The 19322-nt window shown below is 36.9% G+C and overlaps 1 protein-coding gene across 2 annotated transcripts in view; it reads left to right on the top strand.

Moving 5' to 3' along the window:
• Nucleotides 1-9909, top strand: part of LOC145998608 (adhesion G protein-coupled receptor A2-like) — a 51355-nt gene extending 41446 nt beyond the window's left edge. For both annotated transcript variants that reach the window (XM_083135071.1, XM_083135063.1), the window contains one exon: nt 96-9909. In XM_083135071.1, the coding sequence (XP_082991197.1) occupies nt 96-2109 (2014 nt within the window). In that variant the 3' untranslated portion in view covers nt 2110-9909. The remainder of the gene's footprint in view (nt 1-95) is intronic.
• Nucleotides 9910-19322: the final 9413 nt, after the last annotated feature.

The raw sequence follows: 19322 nt of genomic DNA, 5'->3' as shown, positions 1-19322 counted from the left end.
TATGAGAACAGTTACTGCTTGTTGTACTTAGACTTAAGTTTTTTCATGTAGTCATCTTACACTGTGTAAAGTTGTTCATTTGGTATCCATTTCAGTAACTTGTATAAGAAGTTGACAAAACCAGATGTTCTGGAAGCTACCCCAGATGACGAGCCTTTACCAGATCAACCTATACCTCAGCAGCCAATGCTTGGGTTTTATTTAGTTGGTTGGGGAATTGCTCTCATAGTATGTGGAATATCTGGGGCTGTTAACATGACCGAGTACGGAGGGTACTCGTACTGCTTCCTTACTTTTGGACCGAGCATAAGTGCAGTGTACATACCTATCGGTATGGTGCTGTCTTTCCTGCTGATATTCTTTCTCCTTATAAAATGTGTATTGCACAATATCGAGGAAAACGGACAGTTTTCGGAAGGTACGCAAGTTACGGAGAATGTCGATTTGGAGCTTCTGGAGACGAACCCGTCCAATGCCGAGCGAGCGAGCATTAGAAGTGTTCAGTCACTCTCCAGTGATGAAGAAGACCAAGAACATCCACCTGCATCACAGTTAAAAGCCCATATCGTTACTCTAGTTTTATTTCTTCTTACTTGGATCTCCGCAGCCATGGCAACCTCATGCCCTTTGCGAGATTATGTGCCATATGAAGAAGCAATTTTCGGTGTTCTCTACTGCCTATTTTCCATAGCACTTGGTATTTTTGTGCTTCTCTTCTTCTGTATTTCAAGGAACGATGTGCGTGTTGCATGGAGTAAGTTTAAGTGCGAGAAAAGAGGTCGTTGCTGTCGGAGTCGTAGTATTTCGGATACTCATCCACTTCCTGTAATGAATTTGGCACATCCTAACATACAGATTATGGCCAGTTCCAACAGCATAAACTCAGCCCACACCAATAAGTCTAACAGCACAACGCAGAAGAGTGGTCCTACATCGAAAACAGATTCCGGAGGCAAAATTTCAAATATTAACCTAGTGTTCATGCAGTCAAACAGTATTACCGAAGGTTCCGTAAGTGGTGCCGATATATTCTACAACCCTCACCAGAGCGGCGTCGCACGAAAGTTTTTCCGCAAGCAGAGACAGCTAAAGCAAAACAGCTTGCCGTGCCGAAATGCTCATGTTGACAGCGATAATGTTTCCTTACCATCTAATGTTCAGATGAACATTTTCTCTCCGCCTGACGTGGAAGGTTTGACTAATGCTGCTCAGAATCATGTTGGAAGCCAAAATATGCAGGAGGCCAAGAAGTCACGTTCGAAACATCACGGTTTGGAAGAATTAAGGTTTTCGAAGGGAAGCGGAACAGGAGGCAGAATGGTGATTGGCGCAGAGCGAAAATACTGTACTTTACCGTACCGTCACAAGACAAATGTAGAACTACCTGTTCGTAGAGGTTCCGTTCCTAGTGTAATATCTGAAAATATTGACAGCAACACATGTTCTGATAAAAACGACCACAGCAGTATTGTATGCGAAATAGGCACTCAGATACCCAGTGATATTAGTGAACATCGAGATACATTTCCCGACACAGTTAGTTGTGTGACCTCAGAAAATTGTGACTACAGTGAATGGGATTACCAGTGTGCAGTAATAGAACCCATAACCAAAAGAATGCGTGAGAATGTTCCGGAAATATGTTGCCGTACTCTAGACTGTGAGATTTCAGAACCAAGCGAAGTTGAAGTTCCTCTGCCCATGCCACGGCCACTTCAGTTGGATGGCGGAGACAAGAAGAAAGTTCCATGGCTTAATGTTCCAGTGTTAGATTCTGAAACAGAGAAGTCGGACATACTCTATGACCCTCCTCCGTGCAAAAAGACGGAAGATAAGCATAAGTCGGCAAGTCTTCGAAATAAGCACTCTTTTCGTTCTCCCCAAAATCGGAAACACCACAGACGTGAGCACAAGGACAGGTTGCATTACTCAAGTAAGCACAATGGTGACCACTTTCAGCAGAAATCAAAGGATGATTTTGCTGCAGACGTGGATTCTTTGCCGAACGGTAACGAAGATAATTGTGAAATAGGTAGGTTCAGTATAGACCGTGAGACATCGTCCAAAGAAAAGCACGGCAAAGCATCAAAAAAAGAAACAAGTGTATGAACTATGTATTTTGTAAAAAGTCATTTTTAGTAAAGTATATATGAAATTTGTAGCCAAGGTAAATAGAAGTTATATTGTATGTATGTAACATCACAAGATGCTCAGATATTTATTTATTACTCATTCCACGATTTTTCTTTGTAATTTTGTACGTATTTTTTATTGAGAGTTGAATTTATATGCAATACATTATTGCCTTTTTTGTTAATGTTAGCTTGCTGTTGAATGTTTATTGTGTAGTTATAACTTGCAGTTTTAAAGAGTGAATCTGATATTAAGGTTATATTCACACGATATACAGTTGACATCTACTTACCTCATTTTCTTAAACCCTAGTCAAATTTTATGCAATGAAATAACACATGACAATGATGTGTGAACTATGCATTGGTTTCCTGTGTAGGAAAGAGTATTTCAAGCATTAACGAGTATGGTGTATTTGTATGTGTGTGTGTAGTGTAGTGTTAGTAAGCATAAAAAATAAAAAAAAACACTGTAACATATCTTTGAACTCAATGTTAATTATGGATTGAAGTTTGTTAACATCCTCTGTGACATGTTTGGAACACAGTGGTTTTTAAAATTATAGACAAAAGGAGAGTGATTTGTATCTGCTAGAGTTGAGTTTTTATTTGCATTGATTGTGAATATTCATAAGAATGTTTTTTTTTTTTTTTGTGAGACCAGACGTTTGTTGAAGGCTGAAGAACACGTTGAACAAAGAGAAATAGCAAAACTGAAAATTTTTATCTATTATTGTGTTGATCACTTGCTAAACTTTTATAACTTTCACATACGTAGTGCCTTTTGTTCATGAATATATGGTACCGTACATTACTGTAAGAACTTTGCATCCATTATGCAGCTGGTTGGAAAGGATTTATAACTAAAGAATGAAATATTTGGTTATGTTTAGATTGTAACAAGATATAACAGGACATGTTGCTAGTTGTGCAGGTGTGTGTGTATGTGTTGTGTTCCAGATATTTAACATCACCTACTTATGATATCACATGGCATGATTTTTTTTTAAATCAATATCTTACCAGGGCTTAACCAAAATTACATTGTACGAGTATCTGTATAAACATAGGTACTGATGCTATGGTATTTTAATAGTTAAAGTTAAAACGATCTACAGGAGAGACATAATGTTCCTCTGTAGATTCGTGTTTATTTCTGGGTTGCCGTGCCATGTCTCTTGTTTTCAGGGAAGAAAGTGAAGTTGACAGCTTTAATACAGTATTTCCCCGAGGCTAGTGTGTATTGTTGCACTTTGGCTCCTATTATTCTATTATCGTGTGTCTGGAATAGTGTAAAATTAATCATTTTTATTTAGCTTCTCAAATTTCTAAAAGTGTCATATTACCAACACACATTAATTATTTCTTGTATATATAAAAAAATTAACCACTGTTAAATTTTACTTCAGTTTACAAGTTTGATAGCTTTAGTACATGTACCGTTACCTATCATTGGCCTTGATTAATTCATTTTTATTTTACTTTGCTTTTCTGTCACTTTTGGCTAATAGCGAAGATGAGGATGAGTGATGACATGATGAAATTGATGGACACTCACAAAGAATGCCCACCCCCAGGCTGGGATTCGAACCTGGGACTACTGTGCTAACCACTGCACCACAGAGGTCGCCTAATACAAGCACATTTCATTATGGCTCTATTGTGATTAAAGATGCAGCATTAAATTATGAAGATGCTTTTACATAAGGTAATTTTTAATCATGAAAATTCTGACTCAACTAGAATTCCGTGCCATAACCAAGCCATCATCTGGCTTCCCCAACTACTTAGACCAACCTGCAATATCCTGTGTGTGCCATATTTTTTTGTAGCTAGTTCAGTGAAATAAGTTCCCTCACTTGCAGAGAGATGGCATTAGTGTTCACATGTGCAATGGTGTTCAATGGGAAGTTGTAGTATATCTGGAATGGACATTTTGAGTTACCCAGGGATCTAAGTTGAGGGATTGTGGGGAGGCTAAAGGTTGGCTTGCTTTCATCACTGGTGGAGATCCAATTTTCTCCTAAAATTCATTAAGTTCATTTAGAATTGCATACAGTATTCTAAACGGTGCTTGAAATGAAAAATGTTAGCTGGGGAGGATGTTTGGTTGAGCCTTGGGGTTAGCTGGAGGAGGATGCTTTGCGAAAATTCTGCTAGCTGGAGTATACCATGCCTCTTCAGTTGGAACCCTGATTCAAAATACAGAAAAAATAATATTTTGAGTTCCTCCTAGATCATTCGGAAGAAAATTAGTGTGCATTGTAGTTTCTGTTCATAAAAATAGAAGAAAATTGTGCAAAAATGAAGCCTGAAAATGTTAGGCATGGTGACTGATGTAACAAACAGTATATATATGAAACAATACATTTAATACACACATTTCTGGATTCATTATATGATTGTGACAGTTTTTTTGAAGTTCACTCTAAACCCAGATATACTTCTGGAAAACTTTGTAACAGCTTAACAATTAAGTTTCTTTCTTATAACTCACTAAGGACACAGTGTGCAATATAAAGTATGTACAAATTATGCAATCAAAACATACAAAACACAGTACATACCTTATTCAGTATTTCCTCTTCACGTGTATGATATTTTTAGATATTGATTTTCATGTGTACATATGTATATATGTTTGCCACTATTGGCTGGCAACATGCTCTCTTATTATTTTGAATAAGTACATGTGATAGATAGTAGTAGCATAATCTGTATATAGCATATGTTAATGTAAAATATTAAATCGATGGTATTCAAATTACTGGAGAAATGCTTCAGAAAAAAACATGTAATTAAAGTGTCACTAAGTTGAAAATGCCGATTGGATTCAGTACAAAAAAAAAGAATTTTAATTTTTTTCAGTGATTATATTTCATTATATGAAAACCAGAGGAACATAACTCCAAAAAAGAATGTGGTTTCCAGTTTTATCTAATGTAGGTGTCATGTAGATAGCAGTGAGATGGAGTCACATATCTCCAATTTACTGACTCTTTTTAAGACATATTCCTAAGAATGTACAGGGTCTCCAAGAATGAATGAATGGGGTTTCCTGAGGTCTCTGTGAAGTATAGTATTGTGTGTAATGGATTGAAAGTGCTTTTAATTTATTCAGTCGCTCAAATCTATTACAAACAACATTAGTAAGTTTCAATATGTGTACCATTAACAGCACAACACACGTCATAGTGATATTCAGTTTTGATCCACACACTGGTAAGAACATCTAGAGTAACGCTTGCAATTGCTTGTCTAATTCATTCCTTTAGGTGGTCAAGATTATCAATTCTTTCTCTGTAAACGTCATTTTTGACTTAACCCCAGGGGAAGATGTCTAATGGAGTAAGAGCAGGACTTTTATGGGCCATAGGATGGGTCCACTTCTGCCAATCCACCATTCTGGAAATCGACGATTCAACTTTTCTCGCACATGATTAGCAAAGGTACTGGGGTGGTGCTCCATCTTGTTGAAAGAGGATCTGCAACTTGGCGTCTTCAATTTCCATTTTCTCGATTTGAGGAAACACAAAGTTCTGTAGCATGTCCTTGTATGCAGTGGCCCAAAAATCTTGTTGTGCATTAGGCCACACCAGACATTGACCTTAGGAGAATCTCAAATGTGTTTGGTGTCACATGTGGATTTTCAGAGCTCCAAATTCAGCAGTTGTGCCGATACTTCACAGACACGTCACGAAACCCCACCATTCATTCTAGGAGACCCTGTATTATTTCCTCTTCAGTAAATTTGATAAATTGGAGTTATCCCTCCTCTGGTTCTCACACGACCATTTAATGATGTATCAAAAAGGATATGAGTATGGATACATGTTCATAGTGATTGTTTATGTAGGAAATAGGTTGAAACCTATCCTGACAAAAATTATTTCTAGAGAGAATATTCTTCTTGAATTTATAGATTAATTTGACAAATCACCATACTTTTGTTTCCTATCATTTTTTATAGGCAGCTTTATATTTATATGATGAAAATAATATGCAAACAAATAATAACTCTCTTGTCATAGACGGTCCTGAATTCTTGCAGGGAAAAGCTTTATAAATATGCAAGTAACAAATAGGTTTCATTTATATCATGTACAAGCAGTGTAGAATTTGAAAATGGATCCAGTAGCTACTCTTGAAGCACCTGGATTCTATATAAATCATTTATGTAGTTTCTCCCCAATAGCCAAAAATTAGCAACCAGAGGAATTCCCCTTCAACCCCCCCCCCCCCCTTGTTTACAAGTTGCACATTGTATATGTAAAGGATGAAAAGAAGTTAAAATTTGCATGCTGTAAACAAGTATATATCTACATATATATTTGTATTTATAAAAATGTACTATTCGTTTCATACAAGTCATTGTAATCTAATGTAAAGTAAGTACTGTATTAAAATATAGTGGTAGGCATCACATACTATTTGATGTGAATGGCTAAATTTCATACAGTTGTTAACAATATAAATTATAAACTATACTGAATTTTCCTATATCTATGACCAGCACCAGGTGGTACTTTCTCCTTTTTCTTATTTATACTATTACTACTGAAAAGCATACTTTTTCAGTCAGCTTATAATAGACATGTAAATTTCAAATGTAAATAGAATAGACCTTGCTTACATTATATTAAAATGCTTTCAATCTTCTATTCTGTTGGTATTAATACGTATCAGTTTTTGTAGAAGATGAAGGCAGCAATTTAAATGACAGTTGTTTATTATATAGACTGCCCTAAATAATGGTTGGTTACTGTTTTAACATGGTGGTAATCAAAATGTTATTTCAGAAACTGCATCATCATATTATTACATTCTTTGGGGGAGTACTGCTAAGTAAAGCTTGTTAGGGCCATCCAGAAATGAAAGAATACAGTGATGCAGCAATTTTACATTTTCCACATTGTTTTGGCCACTACCCTAAAAAAATATATATAATTGAGGATCTGTCAAGAGACATTTTTGTGCCATATAAAAACATTATCAAATTTTAGATTCTATGTTGTACCTATTTCTTTGTAATTTACTAGCATTCTGGCACTGTTCTGAACAATTACCAGTATTTTTCCATCACTTAACTCAATAACGATGCATTTCTGGCTGTATGTGTACATGTTGAGTCAGTTCTTAGGACATTAGCCACCATTCATGGTAGATACTGTAAAACTACAGCTGTCATGTTGCAAGTTGATCCCTGGTGGAAGGGATGGTGTACCAAGAGAAAGCAAGGTCAGATTCATTTTCATATTTTAGGGGTAGCATGAAATGTTGTCTGCCAGATCATTGGTCATTAAAAGCAAGTGGAATTACATTCAGGTGATTTTGGTTTTCTTCCACAGAACCTGCTTCGTGCAGTGTACAGAAGATTATGTCCATATTCATGAGGATGCTGTAAACGTGGTTTTAATATTTTATATTAGGGATGGGCCGATACCGATACAGTTTGATATAAAATTTACCAATAGCCGATATTGTACCAATCCGATATCAAATTCTAAACGGTCCTTGCAGATCCTGAAGGAATCATTGACGACCTTAATAAAGGCATGTTTTGAGGTGACTGCAGTGCAAAAGAAGTTACATATTTAGACATTTAGTTTTTTAAAAAGTAGGGCATGGAGATCATCCATAAAAAATTATATCAAAATGGCAGAATTTTGCACTAAATTATAAGATATTTATAGATATATTGGATCGGTAATTTTACCGATAAACTAATACACCTATATCGGCCGATAGTGATAGAGTACGGATTAATCTGTCCCATTCCTGTTTCATATGCAATGCGGAAACACCAAACTTTCGCATGAAACATCCATATGTTTTGGGCCTGTATTGAGTTTTCGTTTTTAGTCCACTTTATGCACAGAAAAGCTAATCGGGACTGGACCTATAGTTTAAATTGGGATCTGAACCACTGTGTTTTACCAGGTATCAAACCTTGATTAGAAGGCAACAACATTACTACTATGCCATCGGGGAGACCTGGCCCTGCGCTGAAATAAATTGGAAGAATGCAAACACCAGTGAACCCAGTGTGTGTATTTCACACAGCACACTCCCCTCCCAAACAGTGAAGTCCTCTACCGCTACATCACTTTTCTTCTGCAAGCGATCTTCTCAGCTGTACACAGGAAAAAATATGCATTTAGTTCTCAACTTCAAAGTATTTTTACAAATCACCAACAATCATTCTTAATGCAGAAGGGCATATAGCATGCTAAGCATTATTGCTTATAATCTCTCTTTTTAAAACTAATATAACAAAGCATATGCTAATTCAATTTTCAAAATGTGATTTATAAATTTTGGGACAGACATAAAGAAACTTGATCTTTATATTCCTCTCAGTCTTTTCAGTGTGAAGACATATTTTCACCACTTTAAGGATCTGTTATGCTATTCCTGTAATGGGGTACACCCTGTAGAGTCAGTTGGTAGGAAAACTTCCTTCAATTACACACAAACATTTCCAGCTGGTTAATATGGAAGAGGGGGCAGGGGGCTTTATCTCTGTCCCAGCATATGCCTGTCTATTTTATCTTTTTCGCTGCGTCTTGAAAAATTAAATGTACAGAAACTGTATATTAGTCCGACCACACACAATTATGGATTGTCAAATGTCATAAGTTGTATAGCATGTACACTTCTGTATTTTCTTTTACCTGATTAAAAGCAAAGATTGAATCAAAAATTGGACATTTGAGAAAATAGCAAACTGCTGTATGACTGGCTTCCTCAAAAAACTTTCTTTCTTTGTTACTAACAGTAACTCTTAATATTTCAAAATTAAATTTTAATTGTTGCAACGGACGTGTTAGGTATGAATTTGATCAGGTGCTTCTAATATATTTGAAGGAAAGAGTTCATTATAATGAGCTATGCAAGTTTGTGAATTGATGTCAAAACTTTCACTTGGAATTTTTTATATGAAATTGTCTTTTTGATGAGATGAACAGTAATATACAATACATTAAATGAAATATTTTTGTTACAGTTACATTTTGTGAAATTAACTTGGTATGTTTATATGTATATTTTTGTCAGTGTGTGCAATTGTTTACTGAAGGAATGTTAATGTGATGTGCATTAACATATACTTTGTAAAAATATAAATCATGTGTGTTGCATACGTGGGTGCTACCTGGAATTAAACTGCAAATAAAGATTACAGAACATGTAAAGATGATTATGCCTGTGCTCTTCCCATATCTCATTAAAATGCATTGTACATGTATGGTTTGAATCATAGGCGGATCTAGATTTTTTCCTGGGAGGGGCACATAATATGCTACAAGCATACAATAAGATGTAACACTGGAAATGTAATATGCAGATTTTTTTGACATGTTGAAACAGCATAAAGTATGTATATGTATGTGCACACTAGAGTGATGGAACGTGGGTTTTTTGCTCAACTGGCAAATAGTTTGAACGGATGACACTAAATAGCGTTAGGAACTGACAGCTTTGATCACCAGCGAATTTCGCTCGAACAGGCAAAACGATCGGTATACACTCGAAACCCAGTAGTTCACGTGTAACCATAATTTTTCTGTAGTATTGGCCCTTCAAACATGGATCGTGAAGTGAAAGATGCAGTGAATTTGAAACTGAAGTGAATTCATTCATTCATTGTTTTCTGCCTAATTGGCAGGTTTTTCACTGCAATCTCCAGCTTTCCCTGTTCTCTGCCTTACGCTTCGTAATAGCATACGACCCAGTTAATTTAATATCATCCATAAGCTGATATCTCTTTCTTCCACGGACTTTTCTTCCTTCAACCATTCCCTCCAAGGCATCTCTTAGCAGGCAGTTTCTTCTTAGACAGTGTCCTAACCAGTTTCTTTTCCTCTTCTTGATGGTCTCCAGTATAGATCTTTTTTCACCAACTCTTTTCAGTACGGCTTCGTTTCTTACCTTGTCCGTCCATTTTACACGCTCCATTTTTCGCCATGTCCACATTTCAAAAGCTTCGAGTCGTTTCTCTTCATTTCTTCTCAACGTCCAGGTTTCTGCACCATATAGTGCTACACTCCACACGAAACATTTCACTAATCTCTTCCTTAGACCTATGTCCATGGGTCCACAAAAAACATTTTTTCTTCTATTGAAAGCTTCTTTTGCTATTGCGATTCTCATTTTCACTTCTTGGTTGCAGCTCATGTCACTGCTTATAGTGCATCCGAGGTACTTGAAGCTATCCACTTGCTGGATTCTTTCACTGTTTGCTCTCACATTAATATTCCTTGGTTTCCGTCCTATAACCATTGCCTTTGTCTTCTTTACATTAATCTTCATCCCATACTGCTCACAGCTGCTGTTTAACTCTTCTAACATACTATTTATGGTTATTTCATCCTTGGCGAATAATGCCATGTCATCAGCAAATCTTATGCAGTTTATTCTTCTTCCTCCTAATTTGACACCTCCTGTGCCCTGGAAACAAGTTTTCACTATATCTTCTAAATAAATATTAAACAAAGTAGGCGATAGGCAGCATCCTTGTCGTACTCCTCTTCCAATTTCACAGCCTTCTGTCATTTCGTCTCCTGTTCTCACTTTAACTCGTTGATTCGTGTATAAGTTGCTTAGAAGTTTTCTCTCTTTCCAATCTACACCAATTTTCTTCAGAATTTCTAAAAGTTTAACCCAATTCACTCTATCAAAGGCTTTCTCCAGGTCTACAAATACTACAAACACCTCCTTTCCTTTCTCTAAATATCTTTCCCCAATGGTCCTCAGTAAACCAATTGCATCCCTTGTACCTCTTCCTTTCCTGAAACCAAACTGTTCTTCCTCTAACTCGCCACTGACCTTCGAGTATAGGCGTCTGTTCAGAATTCTTAGAAGAATTTTTGCCGAGTGAGATATCAAGCTGATTGTCCTGTACTCAGAACATTTTGTGGCATTGCTTTTCTTCTGCAGAGGTACCAAAACAGTCTCCGTGAAATCTTGTGGCCAATCCCCTTTCTCATAGATTTCATTGCATAAGTGCAGTATTTCTCTTTTTCCATCTCCCAGGCATTTGATAAGTTCAACAGGAATTTCATCAGTGCCCGTTGCTTTCTCATTCCTCATTTCTTTGAGTGCTTGCTCAAATTCTTCATTCAGGATATAGTATCCTTTCTCATCGTCAGGCACGTCGTCTTCATTTTCTACATTCAGACTGTCTGGGCGATTCTCTTTCTGGTAGAGCTCTTCAACGTACTTTCCCCACACATTCGATATTCCTTTTTTGTCTGTGATTTCACATCCTTCCTCGTCTTCTATCATCCACATTGTTTTCCAGTTCTTCAATTTCTTCACATTTTTGTTTCATCCATTGTTCTTTTGCCCTGTCAGTTTCTCTTCTTAGCTGGTTATTCAGTATCTTGTAATTGTCTTCCCTCTTCTGTATTTACATTCTTCCATTTTCTCCGTTCCTCCATTTTTTCCAGCATACTTTCAGTAATCCATGGTTTGTTTGCACTTTTCCTTTCCCTGTAGCCTATTGTTTCATCCACTGCCTTCTGTAAGCAGCTTTTTATTCCATCCCACATCTCATCCTTATTGTTACAACTAGCTTTAAACTTATTAAAGTTTCCTTGGAAATGTTCTGCAAATTTTTGTCTTTCTTCTTCTTCCCTTAGCTTCTCTAAGTGGGGTTTCTTGCTCACCTGGTTTTGGGTTATCTTCTTCAATGTAAGATTGATTTCTCCTATTAGCAAGATGTGGTCTGAATTAATGTCAGCTCCTGGCAATGTCTTCGCATTTTTCAAACAATTTCGAAATCTTTCTTGTACCAGTATGTAATCTATCTGGTATCTTTTACAATCTCTTGGACATATCCAGGTGTACCTCCTTCTCTTATGTTGCTGGAACAGTGTGTTTCCAACAATTAGGGAGTTTCTTTTACAGAAATTTACCAGGCTTTCCCCTCTCTCATTTCTCTCGCCTAATCCATATCTTCCTACTGTACTTCCATCCTGCCTTTCTCCTACTACAGCATTCCAATCACCCATTACGATAATGCACGAACCCTTTCTCTCTTTTTCCATCAATTCCTCTATCTTCTCATAGTTTTCCTCCACTTCTTCTGACAACCCACTATGTGGCATATACACTTGAATTAACACTAAGTCTTTCTTCTTTCCTTGAAGTTTCACCATTATAATCCTGACATCCACATAACGCACTGCTATAACTTTATGTTTCACACGTGGTCCTAGCACTATATAGTCATCATTTTCATGTTAAATGTAATTTAGTCCCATCTTTTCAACACATGGCAATGTATGAAAATGAATAGATGATTATGGGCTGAAACTACAGTGGCGGCTCGTGGTGAACCAAAGTGGAGGGGCGATAACTCACAAATTTGCTCTATTGATTTGCTTTATTTTACTTTGCCTTTTGTGCTACATTTGGCTAATTTGCGAAGATGGGGATGTGTGATATGATGAAATTGATGAATGGGTACTCACAAACATCCATACCCAGGCAGGATTCGAACCCGAGACCCCCGGCGTCGTAGCGCGATGTGCTAACCACTTTTTTTTTTTTTTAAAAAAAAAAAAAGGAAATACCCCTTACACGGAGGTATCCCCCACCATTTACACTTTTTCTCTCCTTTACACTTTTCAATTGTTACAGTTTCTCAGTTTCTTATCATCTAGACAAACACAAATACCCATGCCTTACCCGGGACTCTAACCTGGAACCCCTGGCGTTGTAGCGCGCTCTGCTAAGCACTCCGCCACGGAGGTCGACTCCACTCAGCCACGGGGGCCGACACAAATTTGCTCTACTAGTAATGTGAGTTTAAATGGTGAATTTCGTATAACAGCCAACGTGATAAGAAACTGATACGTTCGTGTTTACCGAATATCATGTTTTACACGTTTGCACATATTATAATAAATTAATAATTATTTAACAGTAATGCGAAGAAGATGGAAGAAGAAATAGAATTCTAACAGATTTAGTCGTTTAACAGAGGGGAAAATTCAGAAGAAAGGATATTAATTTTTACACAACTTGATAAGCACAATTACGAATATTTACGTGCATTGATCGTGAAAAGTTCTAGTAAAAAAGTTACACAGAAAAAGTTTCCTGTCCAACATTACTAATTGATGTGTGAAATAGGGCACCAAAATAAATATCTCACTGGAAAGGTGATATCTGCGTTACCAGAAGCTCTAAAGTAAAAACTTCAAACTTACCAGAAATCTTCAGTCATGCTTGTAACTGAAATTCATCCTTCTGTCCTTCAACGCGAAATTTGCGAGTGAACTCACGACCTCCCTTCTTTGACGCTTGTTCTAGATTCAAATTCGGACTAGATTTTTTATGTTTATTTTTGCATCCAGACTGGTAGAAAAACTTCGCACCAACAATTTCTCCACACTGTTCATCGCGACAAATACACAACTACAGAACACAACTACCGAAAAAGCTTCACTTTTCCATGGAAAACGAAAAACAACAAGTGTCAATACTATAGTCTTCCCAACCATCCCGTCGTTTTATTGCTTCGGGGTTGCCAGGCAATTTTGCCAAATTTTCAGAAATTTGTAGTTCACAGGTTCCTGTAGCGGCTCTTGGTGAGTTTAGATGACGAGTTTCTAATTTATTTAACATCCGCCTTGAAAATAAATTGGAGAACTTTGTCACATTATCGGGATTTTTTTCAAACGTGCTAATCAAAACATGTAATTAAATCTACATGATGTACTCCACATCATTGTAATCCAAATGTACTTTTCACTAAACTCAGAAAAAATACAACACATTTATACGATAATTTTGCGTGTAACAAGAATCTATAGCCGACTTCCGTGGCTAGCATACCGCATTACAAAGCCAGGGCTCCTGGGTTCGAATCCCGGCATGGGTATGTGTGTTCTTTGTGAGTGCTCTTCCATCAATTTCATTATATCATCGTTCATCCTCATCGTCGTGATTACCGAAAAGTAGCAGAAAGCGACGGTAAATAACAAAAATCAAGCAAGAGTCTGTACATTTTCAGTTACCGATATTTTCTTTCCTCCTTGGAAATTGCGTTATTTATTTCTCTACTCTTATGTCATAAGAGAATAAGATTATGGAATACAGAATGATTTTTTTCAACTGTTGGTAATTTTCTATCTTCTGTTAACTTCGTTGCTTCTGGCAACTCTTCATTGTTTACCGTTCTCCAGAGAGAAGGCCAGTTTCGCCTAAGGGGTGAGTTTCGGACGACAAACCCTCCGTCCTCCCAGGCACAGATCCAGCGCGTGTATTCAGCCAGTTTCCTCGCCTTATACCCCTCGCAGCCGCGCCTGAGAATGCTCTACGTCTCGTAAAGTGGGAGGACGGCGCCCCGCCAGATTTCTCTCGAAGTTCCGTATTCCCCCGCACGGTGGCGTGCAAACTTCGCAATTGTCGCGGAAGAAGGAATACAGAACCGACTAACCAACGATCTATAAGCAATGGAATATTTTCAATTCAGACAATGTAAAAGCTAATATATAAATGTTAATGTAATGTTTGTTCACTTGTGGTTACACACGGCAGTGCGGCGTCCGTATCGTCCTTATGAGCGGCCGCCCCTGATGTAATCTATCTGGTATCTTTTACAATCTCTTGGACATATCCAGGTGTACCTCCTTCTCTTATGTTGCTGGAACAGTGTGTTTCCAACAATTAGGGAGTTTCTTTTACAGAAATTTACCAGGCTTTCCCCTCTCTCATTTCTCTCGCCTAATCCATATCTTCCTACTGTACTTCCATCCTGCCTTTCTCCTACTACAGCATTCCAATCACCCATTACGATAATGCACGAACCCTTTCTCTCTTTTTCCATCAATTCCTCTATCTTCTCATAGTTTTCCTCCACTTCTTCTGACAACCCACTATGTGGCATATACACTTGAATTAACACTAAGTCTTTCTTCTTTCCTTGAAGTTTCACCATTATAATCCTGACATCCACATAACGCACTGCTATAACTTTATGTTTCACACGTGGTCCTAGCACTATATAGTCATCATTTTCATGTTAAATGTAATTTAGTCCCATCTTTTCAACACATGGCAATGTATGAAAATGAATAGATGATTATGGGCTGAAACTAACTACCAGGCTGGATTTTTACGCATATATTTGTACAATTATTGTCCCATTAAAAATATATTTGATATTCTATATATTCGAGCGAATTACGCTCGAGCGTGGGAGATTTGATCGAGTATTTTCGAGCAAAAGTGGTCCAATGCAGTACTCTAGTGCACACACACACATACATATGGTATTAACATGAAGGTTTGTTTTAGGTACACAGTAAATTGTACCTCCAGCAGGACACAAACTCAAGTACTCTTTGGTTATAAAGTAACAGCACGAGTAGATTTTTGTTATTTTTATTAACAATAATTACAGAAAGGGATTAGCTTGGGAATTCATTACCTAAAGCGAAAGTGTCACATGGGGAAATATTTGACCTAGAATGCTCTCACTTCGTGTCTATCAGTTAACGTTACTGCCTTGTAACCAACAGACCCCCGATTTGATTTCCGGTGGCTGTGCGCTAATAAATCTATTCACAGTTAACTTTATTTTATTCTTTTTAGTATGGAAAAGGATGACTGAACATTTTTTTTGTCATTTTAATACAATGCTACTAATACTTTTTATAATACTTATTGATCCCTTTTGGGAGGGGGCACATGTCCTTCCTGCCAAATCCGTCAATTTTTTGAATGATCCCCATGGTTACACAGTTCATAGCAAGTGTGTGTGGCACCATGCTGTGAAGACTCGTCCATACCTTTTTGATGTTTCAAGAGTAACAGTGTTATCAGCAGCCTCTCCTCCCCCAGAGTAACCCAATGTATCATCTGATGAGACTGGGGAAGCCAGAGGACCACCTCTGCAGGTAGAGATGGAACATTTCCCACCTGAAATTGCCCAATATCCATCCCATCTCCTGCATGGCAATGAACACTATAACAACTGGGCAACTATGACTCTCTTTTCTGCAATTAATAGTAATCTAATAATTGCTCTAATTTGCTTTGTATACTTTGCCCTACTTTGATCCGATAAATAAGGAGACACTGGCAAAATTCTTAGGCATATTATTTACTTAAAATTCCCTTGCGTGAGGGTTTTTCTGTTACCTTATGTCAGCTTGGGGCCTTCTGCTGAATCCGTACTTGTATGGGGGATACATTCATACTTCTTCTAGTAGGATAATACATGCATACTGTTAAATTCTGTGAAGCCAAACTCAATATTTCTGTACTTTTGGTCTAAAAATCACTTTGATAAACTCTCTAACAATATTTTTTAAAGTTCATTTTGGCATTTTTTTCTTCTGATACCAACATTACTAGTACAAGTCTCATTATTGTTCTTTGTGGACCATATAGAGTACTACTGTACGTAAAGTGTGATGTTTTGTTCATTATTAACAATATTTTGTGTGTCAAATAGCAATCTTTAAACAAGCATGCATTATCAAAACTGAATATATAGGTTGTAAAGTACATTTGGTTCATTGTTCACTTTCCTTAACTCTGTTTTTACCTTTCCTTTGTAGTTTATAATGAAAATTTTGCAGTCTTAGACACCAAAATAAATGACAACTTGGGCTTTCAGTAATCAAATTAATATGAAAAAGGAATTAATATATGCTTACTAATTTCAGTGGCCATCAACTTGGAACTTGTTGCTTTATTGTGTGGTGAGCCAGCTCATAATTTTGCTGAGAGCTGCTGGCTACCTTGCCATAGTTCATTATTATTTGGTGCAGACAGAAGATAACTATGTAGAGATTTTGGCAAAAAGTGCAGACTTGACCAGGATTTAACCTGGGTCTGGCATGCAATTGCTATACCAACTAAGCTACAAAGCCAGACTTGGTTTTCCACTTTTGCTGCATGGCATTCCAGAGACTCTGATTCAAGCCCTGATCAAGCATGCAATTTTTGCTTAATTCTACATAGGTAGTTGGTCTGGGGCATCATCTGCAAATGATGGAATTGGGTTTGTTGTAGCTACAGCATCCAAGTGTGGAGCCTTTGTCCAATAATTAATTGATGCAGAAAGTGCATAATGCATGTCTCTTTGATGTACCTGTCTTCAGTTTGTGAGGTATAAGTTTGGCACAGGGAGTTATTTCAAAGGAGTGAAATCCCTCCTCCCAAATAATGTGCAAAGTAGTTTGCTTCATTTTTAAGTTTATCCCCCCCCTACTTGCATTAAGATAAATATTCTGTGGCAGGGGGCAGTTGCCCCACACTATGGCCTCTTATTGCTAAGCCTTGTCTGCCAAGAGAACTTTGCACGTTTCCTACTATTTTGAAAGACCGCTTTTTAGGGATGAATATTATCAGTGAGGGGTTCGGCAATCCATGTGGCCAGTTGCGATTACTTATTCCAGGGAAATCTGGACCTTTTCGTAGATTAAGTTTTGGAAGAATTTGCAGAACATTGTCAGGTTGCGAATTTTAAATTGCATGCATTCTTGGGGTTACTGCATAAAATCTAGATTTGATTGATTTTACTTCTTTTCCGAAACTTTTGGCTAATTGTCGAGATCATCCCCAAGGCCTATGATGCACTCCCCCCACAAAAAGTGAAACATTCTCCCTGCTCCCCCTTTATGCCGAATTATTAACTCAAATTGTTTTGGTCAGACCAAATTTGCGGAACAATATAATAGACATATTTAAGAAATATATGTTTACTTTAGGCATTGTTTACTTTATACACTAATATGTATGTTGTATATTACTTTGACATTGATTGAAATAAAATTTTACACAAATGGTAACTACTGACGTTCCAAAGTAATTGCAGCAAACTTCTTGATGATTTCCTCAGGCTGAAGTCATTGCTAGTGTATTGAACCTTAATATTAACAGTTTGTCTGCTTGACTAACCTTGTATCTATAATGCGAACAGCACTTCAACAGATTCCAAAGGCATAAGATGTGGTGTTTCATTTCAACTCCATTGCCACGATCACCCACAGGTAGGTAGAAAAACTACATAATAATCATAACTTAAAATCAATAACAAGTCAAACTAAATGATCACCCCCCCCATAAAAAAATCCCATGAAGCAGGTGCATCATGAACCCCCCCCCCTGTGAGCACCTCTGGTCGAGATCAGGATGAGTGATGAGATAAAGAAGTTGATAGAGATAAAAAGAACTCGTGCCCATCCTGGCTGGGATTCAAACCTAGCTGTATTAACTAATTTGTTACATAGATTGGGTAAACTAGATATATTCTCCCCCTCCAGTTTTCAGAATATTTTTTCCCCAGAGTACTTTCAGTACATTTGTATTTTTTTGTACAATAGTCATTATTTATTACTACTATGGTTTTGTGTCACCAATACCAAAAGATTCAAGAATATTACAAAGTGACATCTCTTTGCATGTAATTGAGATCAAAGTTACAAGTTTTTTTTAAAAAAAGTAAAACCCCTTTTTAAACACTATTATGGTACAGAAGATAAAATTTCATACACATGATATTCACCAACTTAAATATTTTCACTTTTGAGAAGCAAATGTTTACAAATGAATACATTCTCAATCTGTAATGCAAAATAAACTTATACCTAGGGCCTGTATCTCCAAAATAGAGAAAATGACAAGTTATGAATTAGTACTTAGGAAGAATAGTTCCAACAGTTTTAAAGCTTAAAACCTTATATAGGCAATTTAGTTTCTAAACAATTTTACTTTTCAACTGGGAGATTCAACTTTTTTCAAACAAATTCTGTTCTGTAGCCATTGCTCCTTGCATCTTTTATTGCTTTCTTGTTAAATATGAAGACTCATTTGTTTCATGCTTTCTTTTGTCATCTTCATGATCATTTTTTCCCCTCATCTTTTGCTTGTTTTAACACTTTGGATCATATTTTTGTTTACTTCCATGTTTTATCTATCTCCTACCACCTTTAACAAATAGCCACAATTAACTTTTGTGAATTTCACACAAAACTTGTTTATTTAAAAATACACTTTCTACATTCCCATTGCCATCAGAAAATATAATGTCCTATGACTGAGTAATTAATTGCCCTTGCTCTTATGCCCACTTGTAAAAAAAAAAAAATTGATTTACTGTAACTAAAACCTAGAAGTTACACATGACAGGCTACAGCAGTACATCACTAATGCAGTGGAATCCAAAGG

This window comes from Lepisma saccharinum, chromosome 1 (assembly GCF_977018435.1).
Source record: "Lepisma saccharinum chromosome 1, izLepSacc3.1, whole genome shotgun sequence".
Lineage (NCBI taxonomy): Eukaryota > Metazoa > Arthropoda > Insecta > Zygentoma > Lepismatidae > Lepisma > Lepisma saccharinum.
The sequence above is the reverse complement of the archived record's forward strand: the minus strand, read 5'-3'. Positions and strand labels throughout refer to the sequence as shown.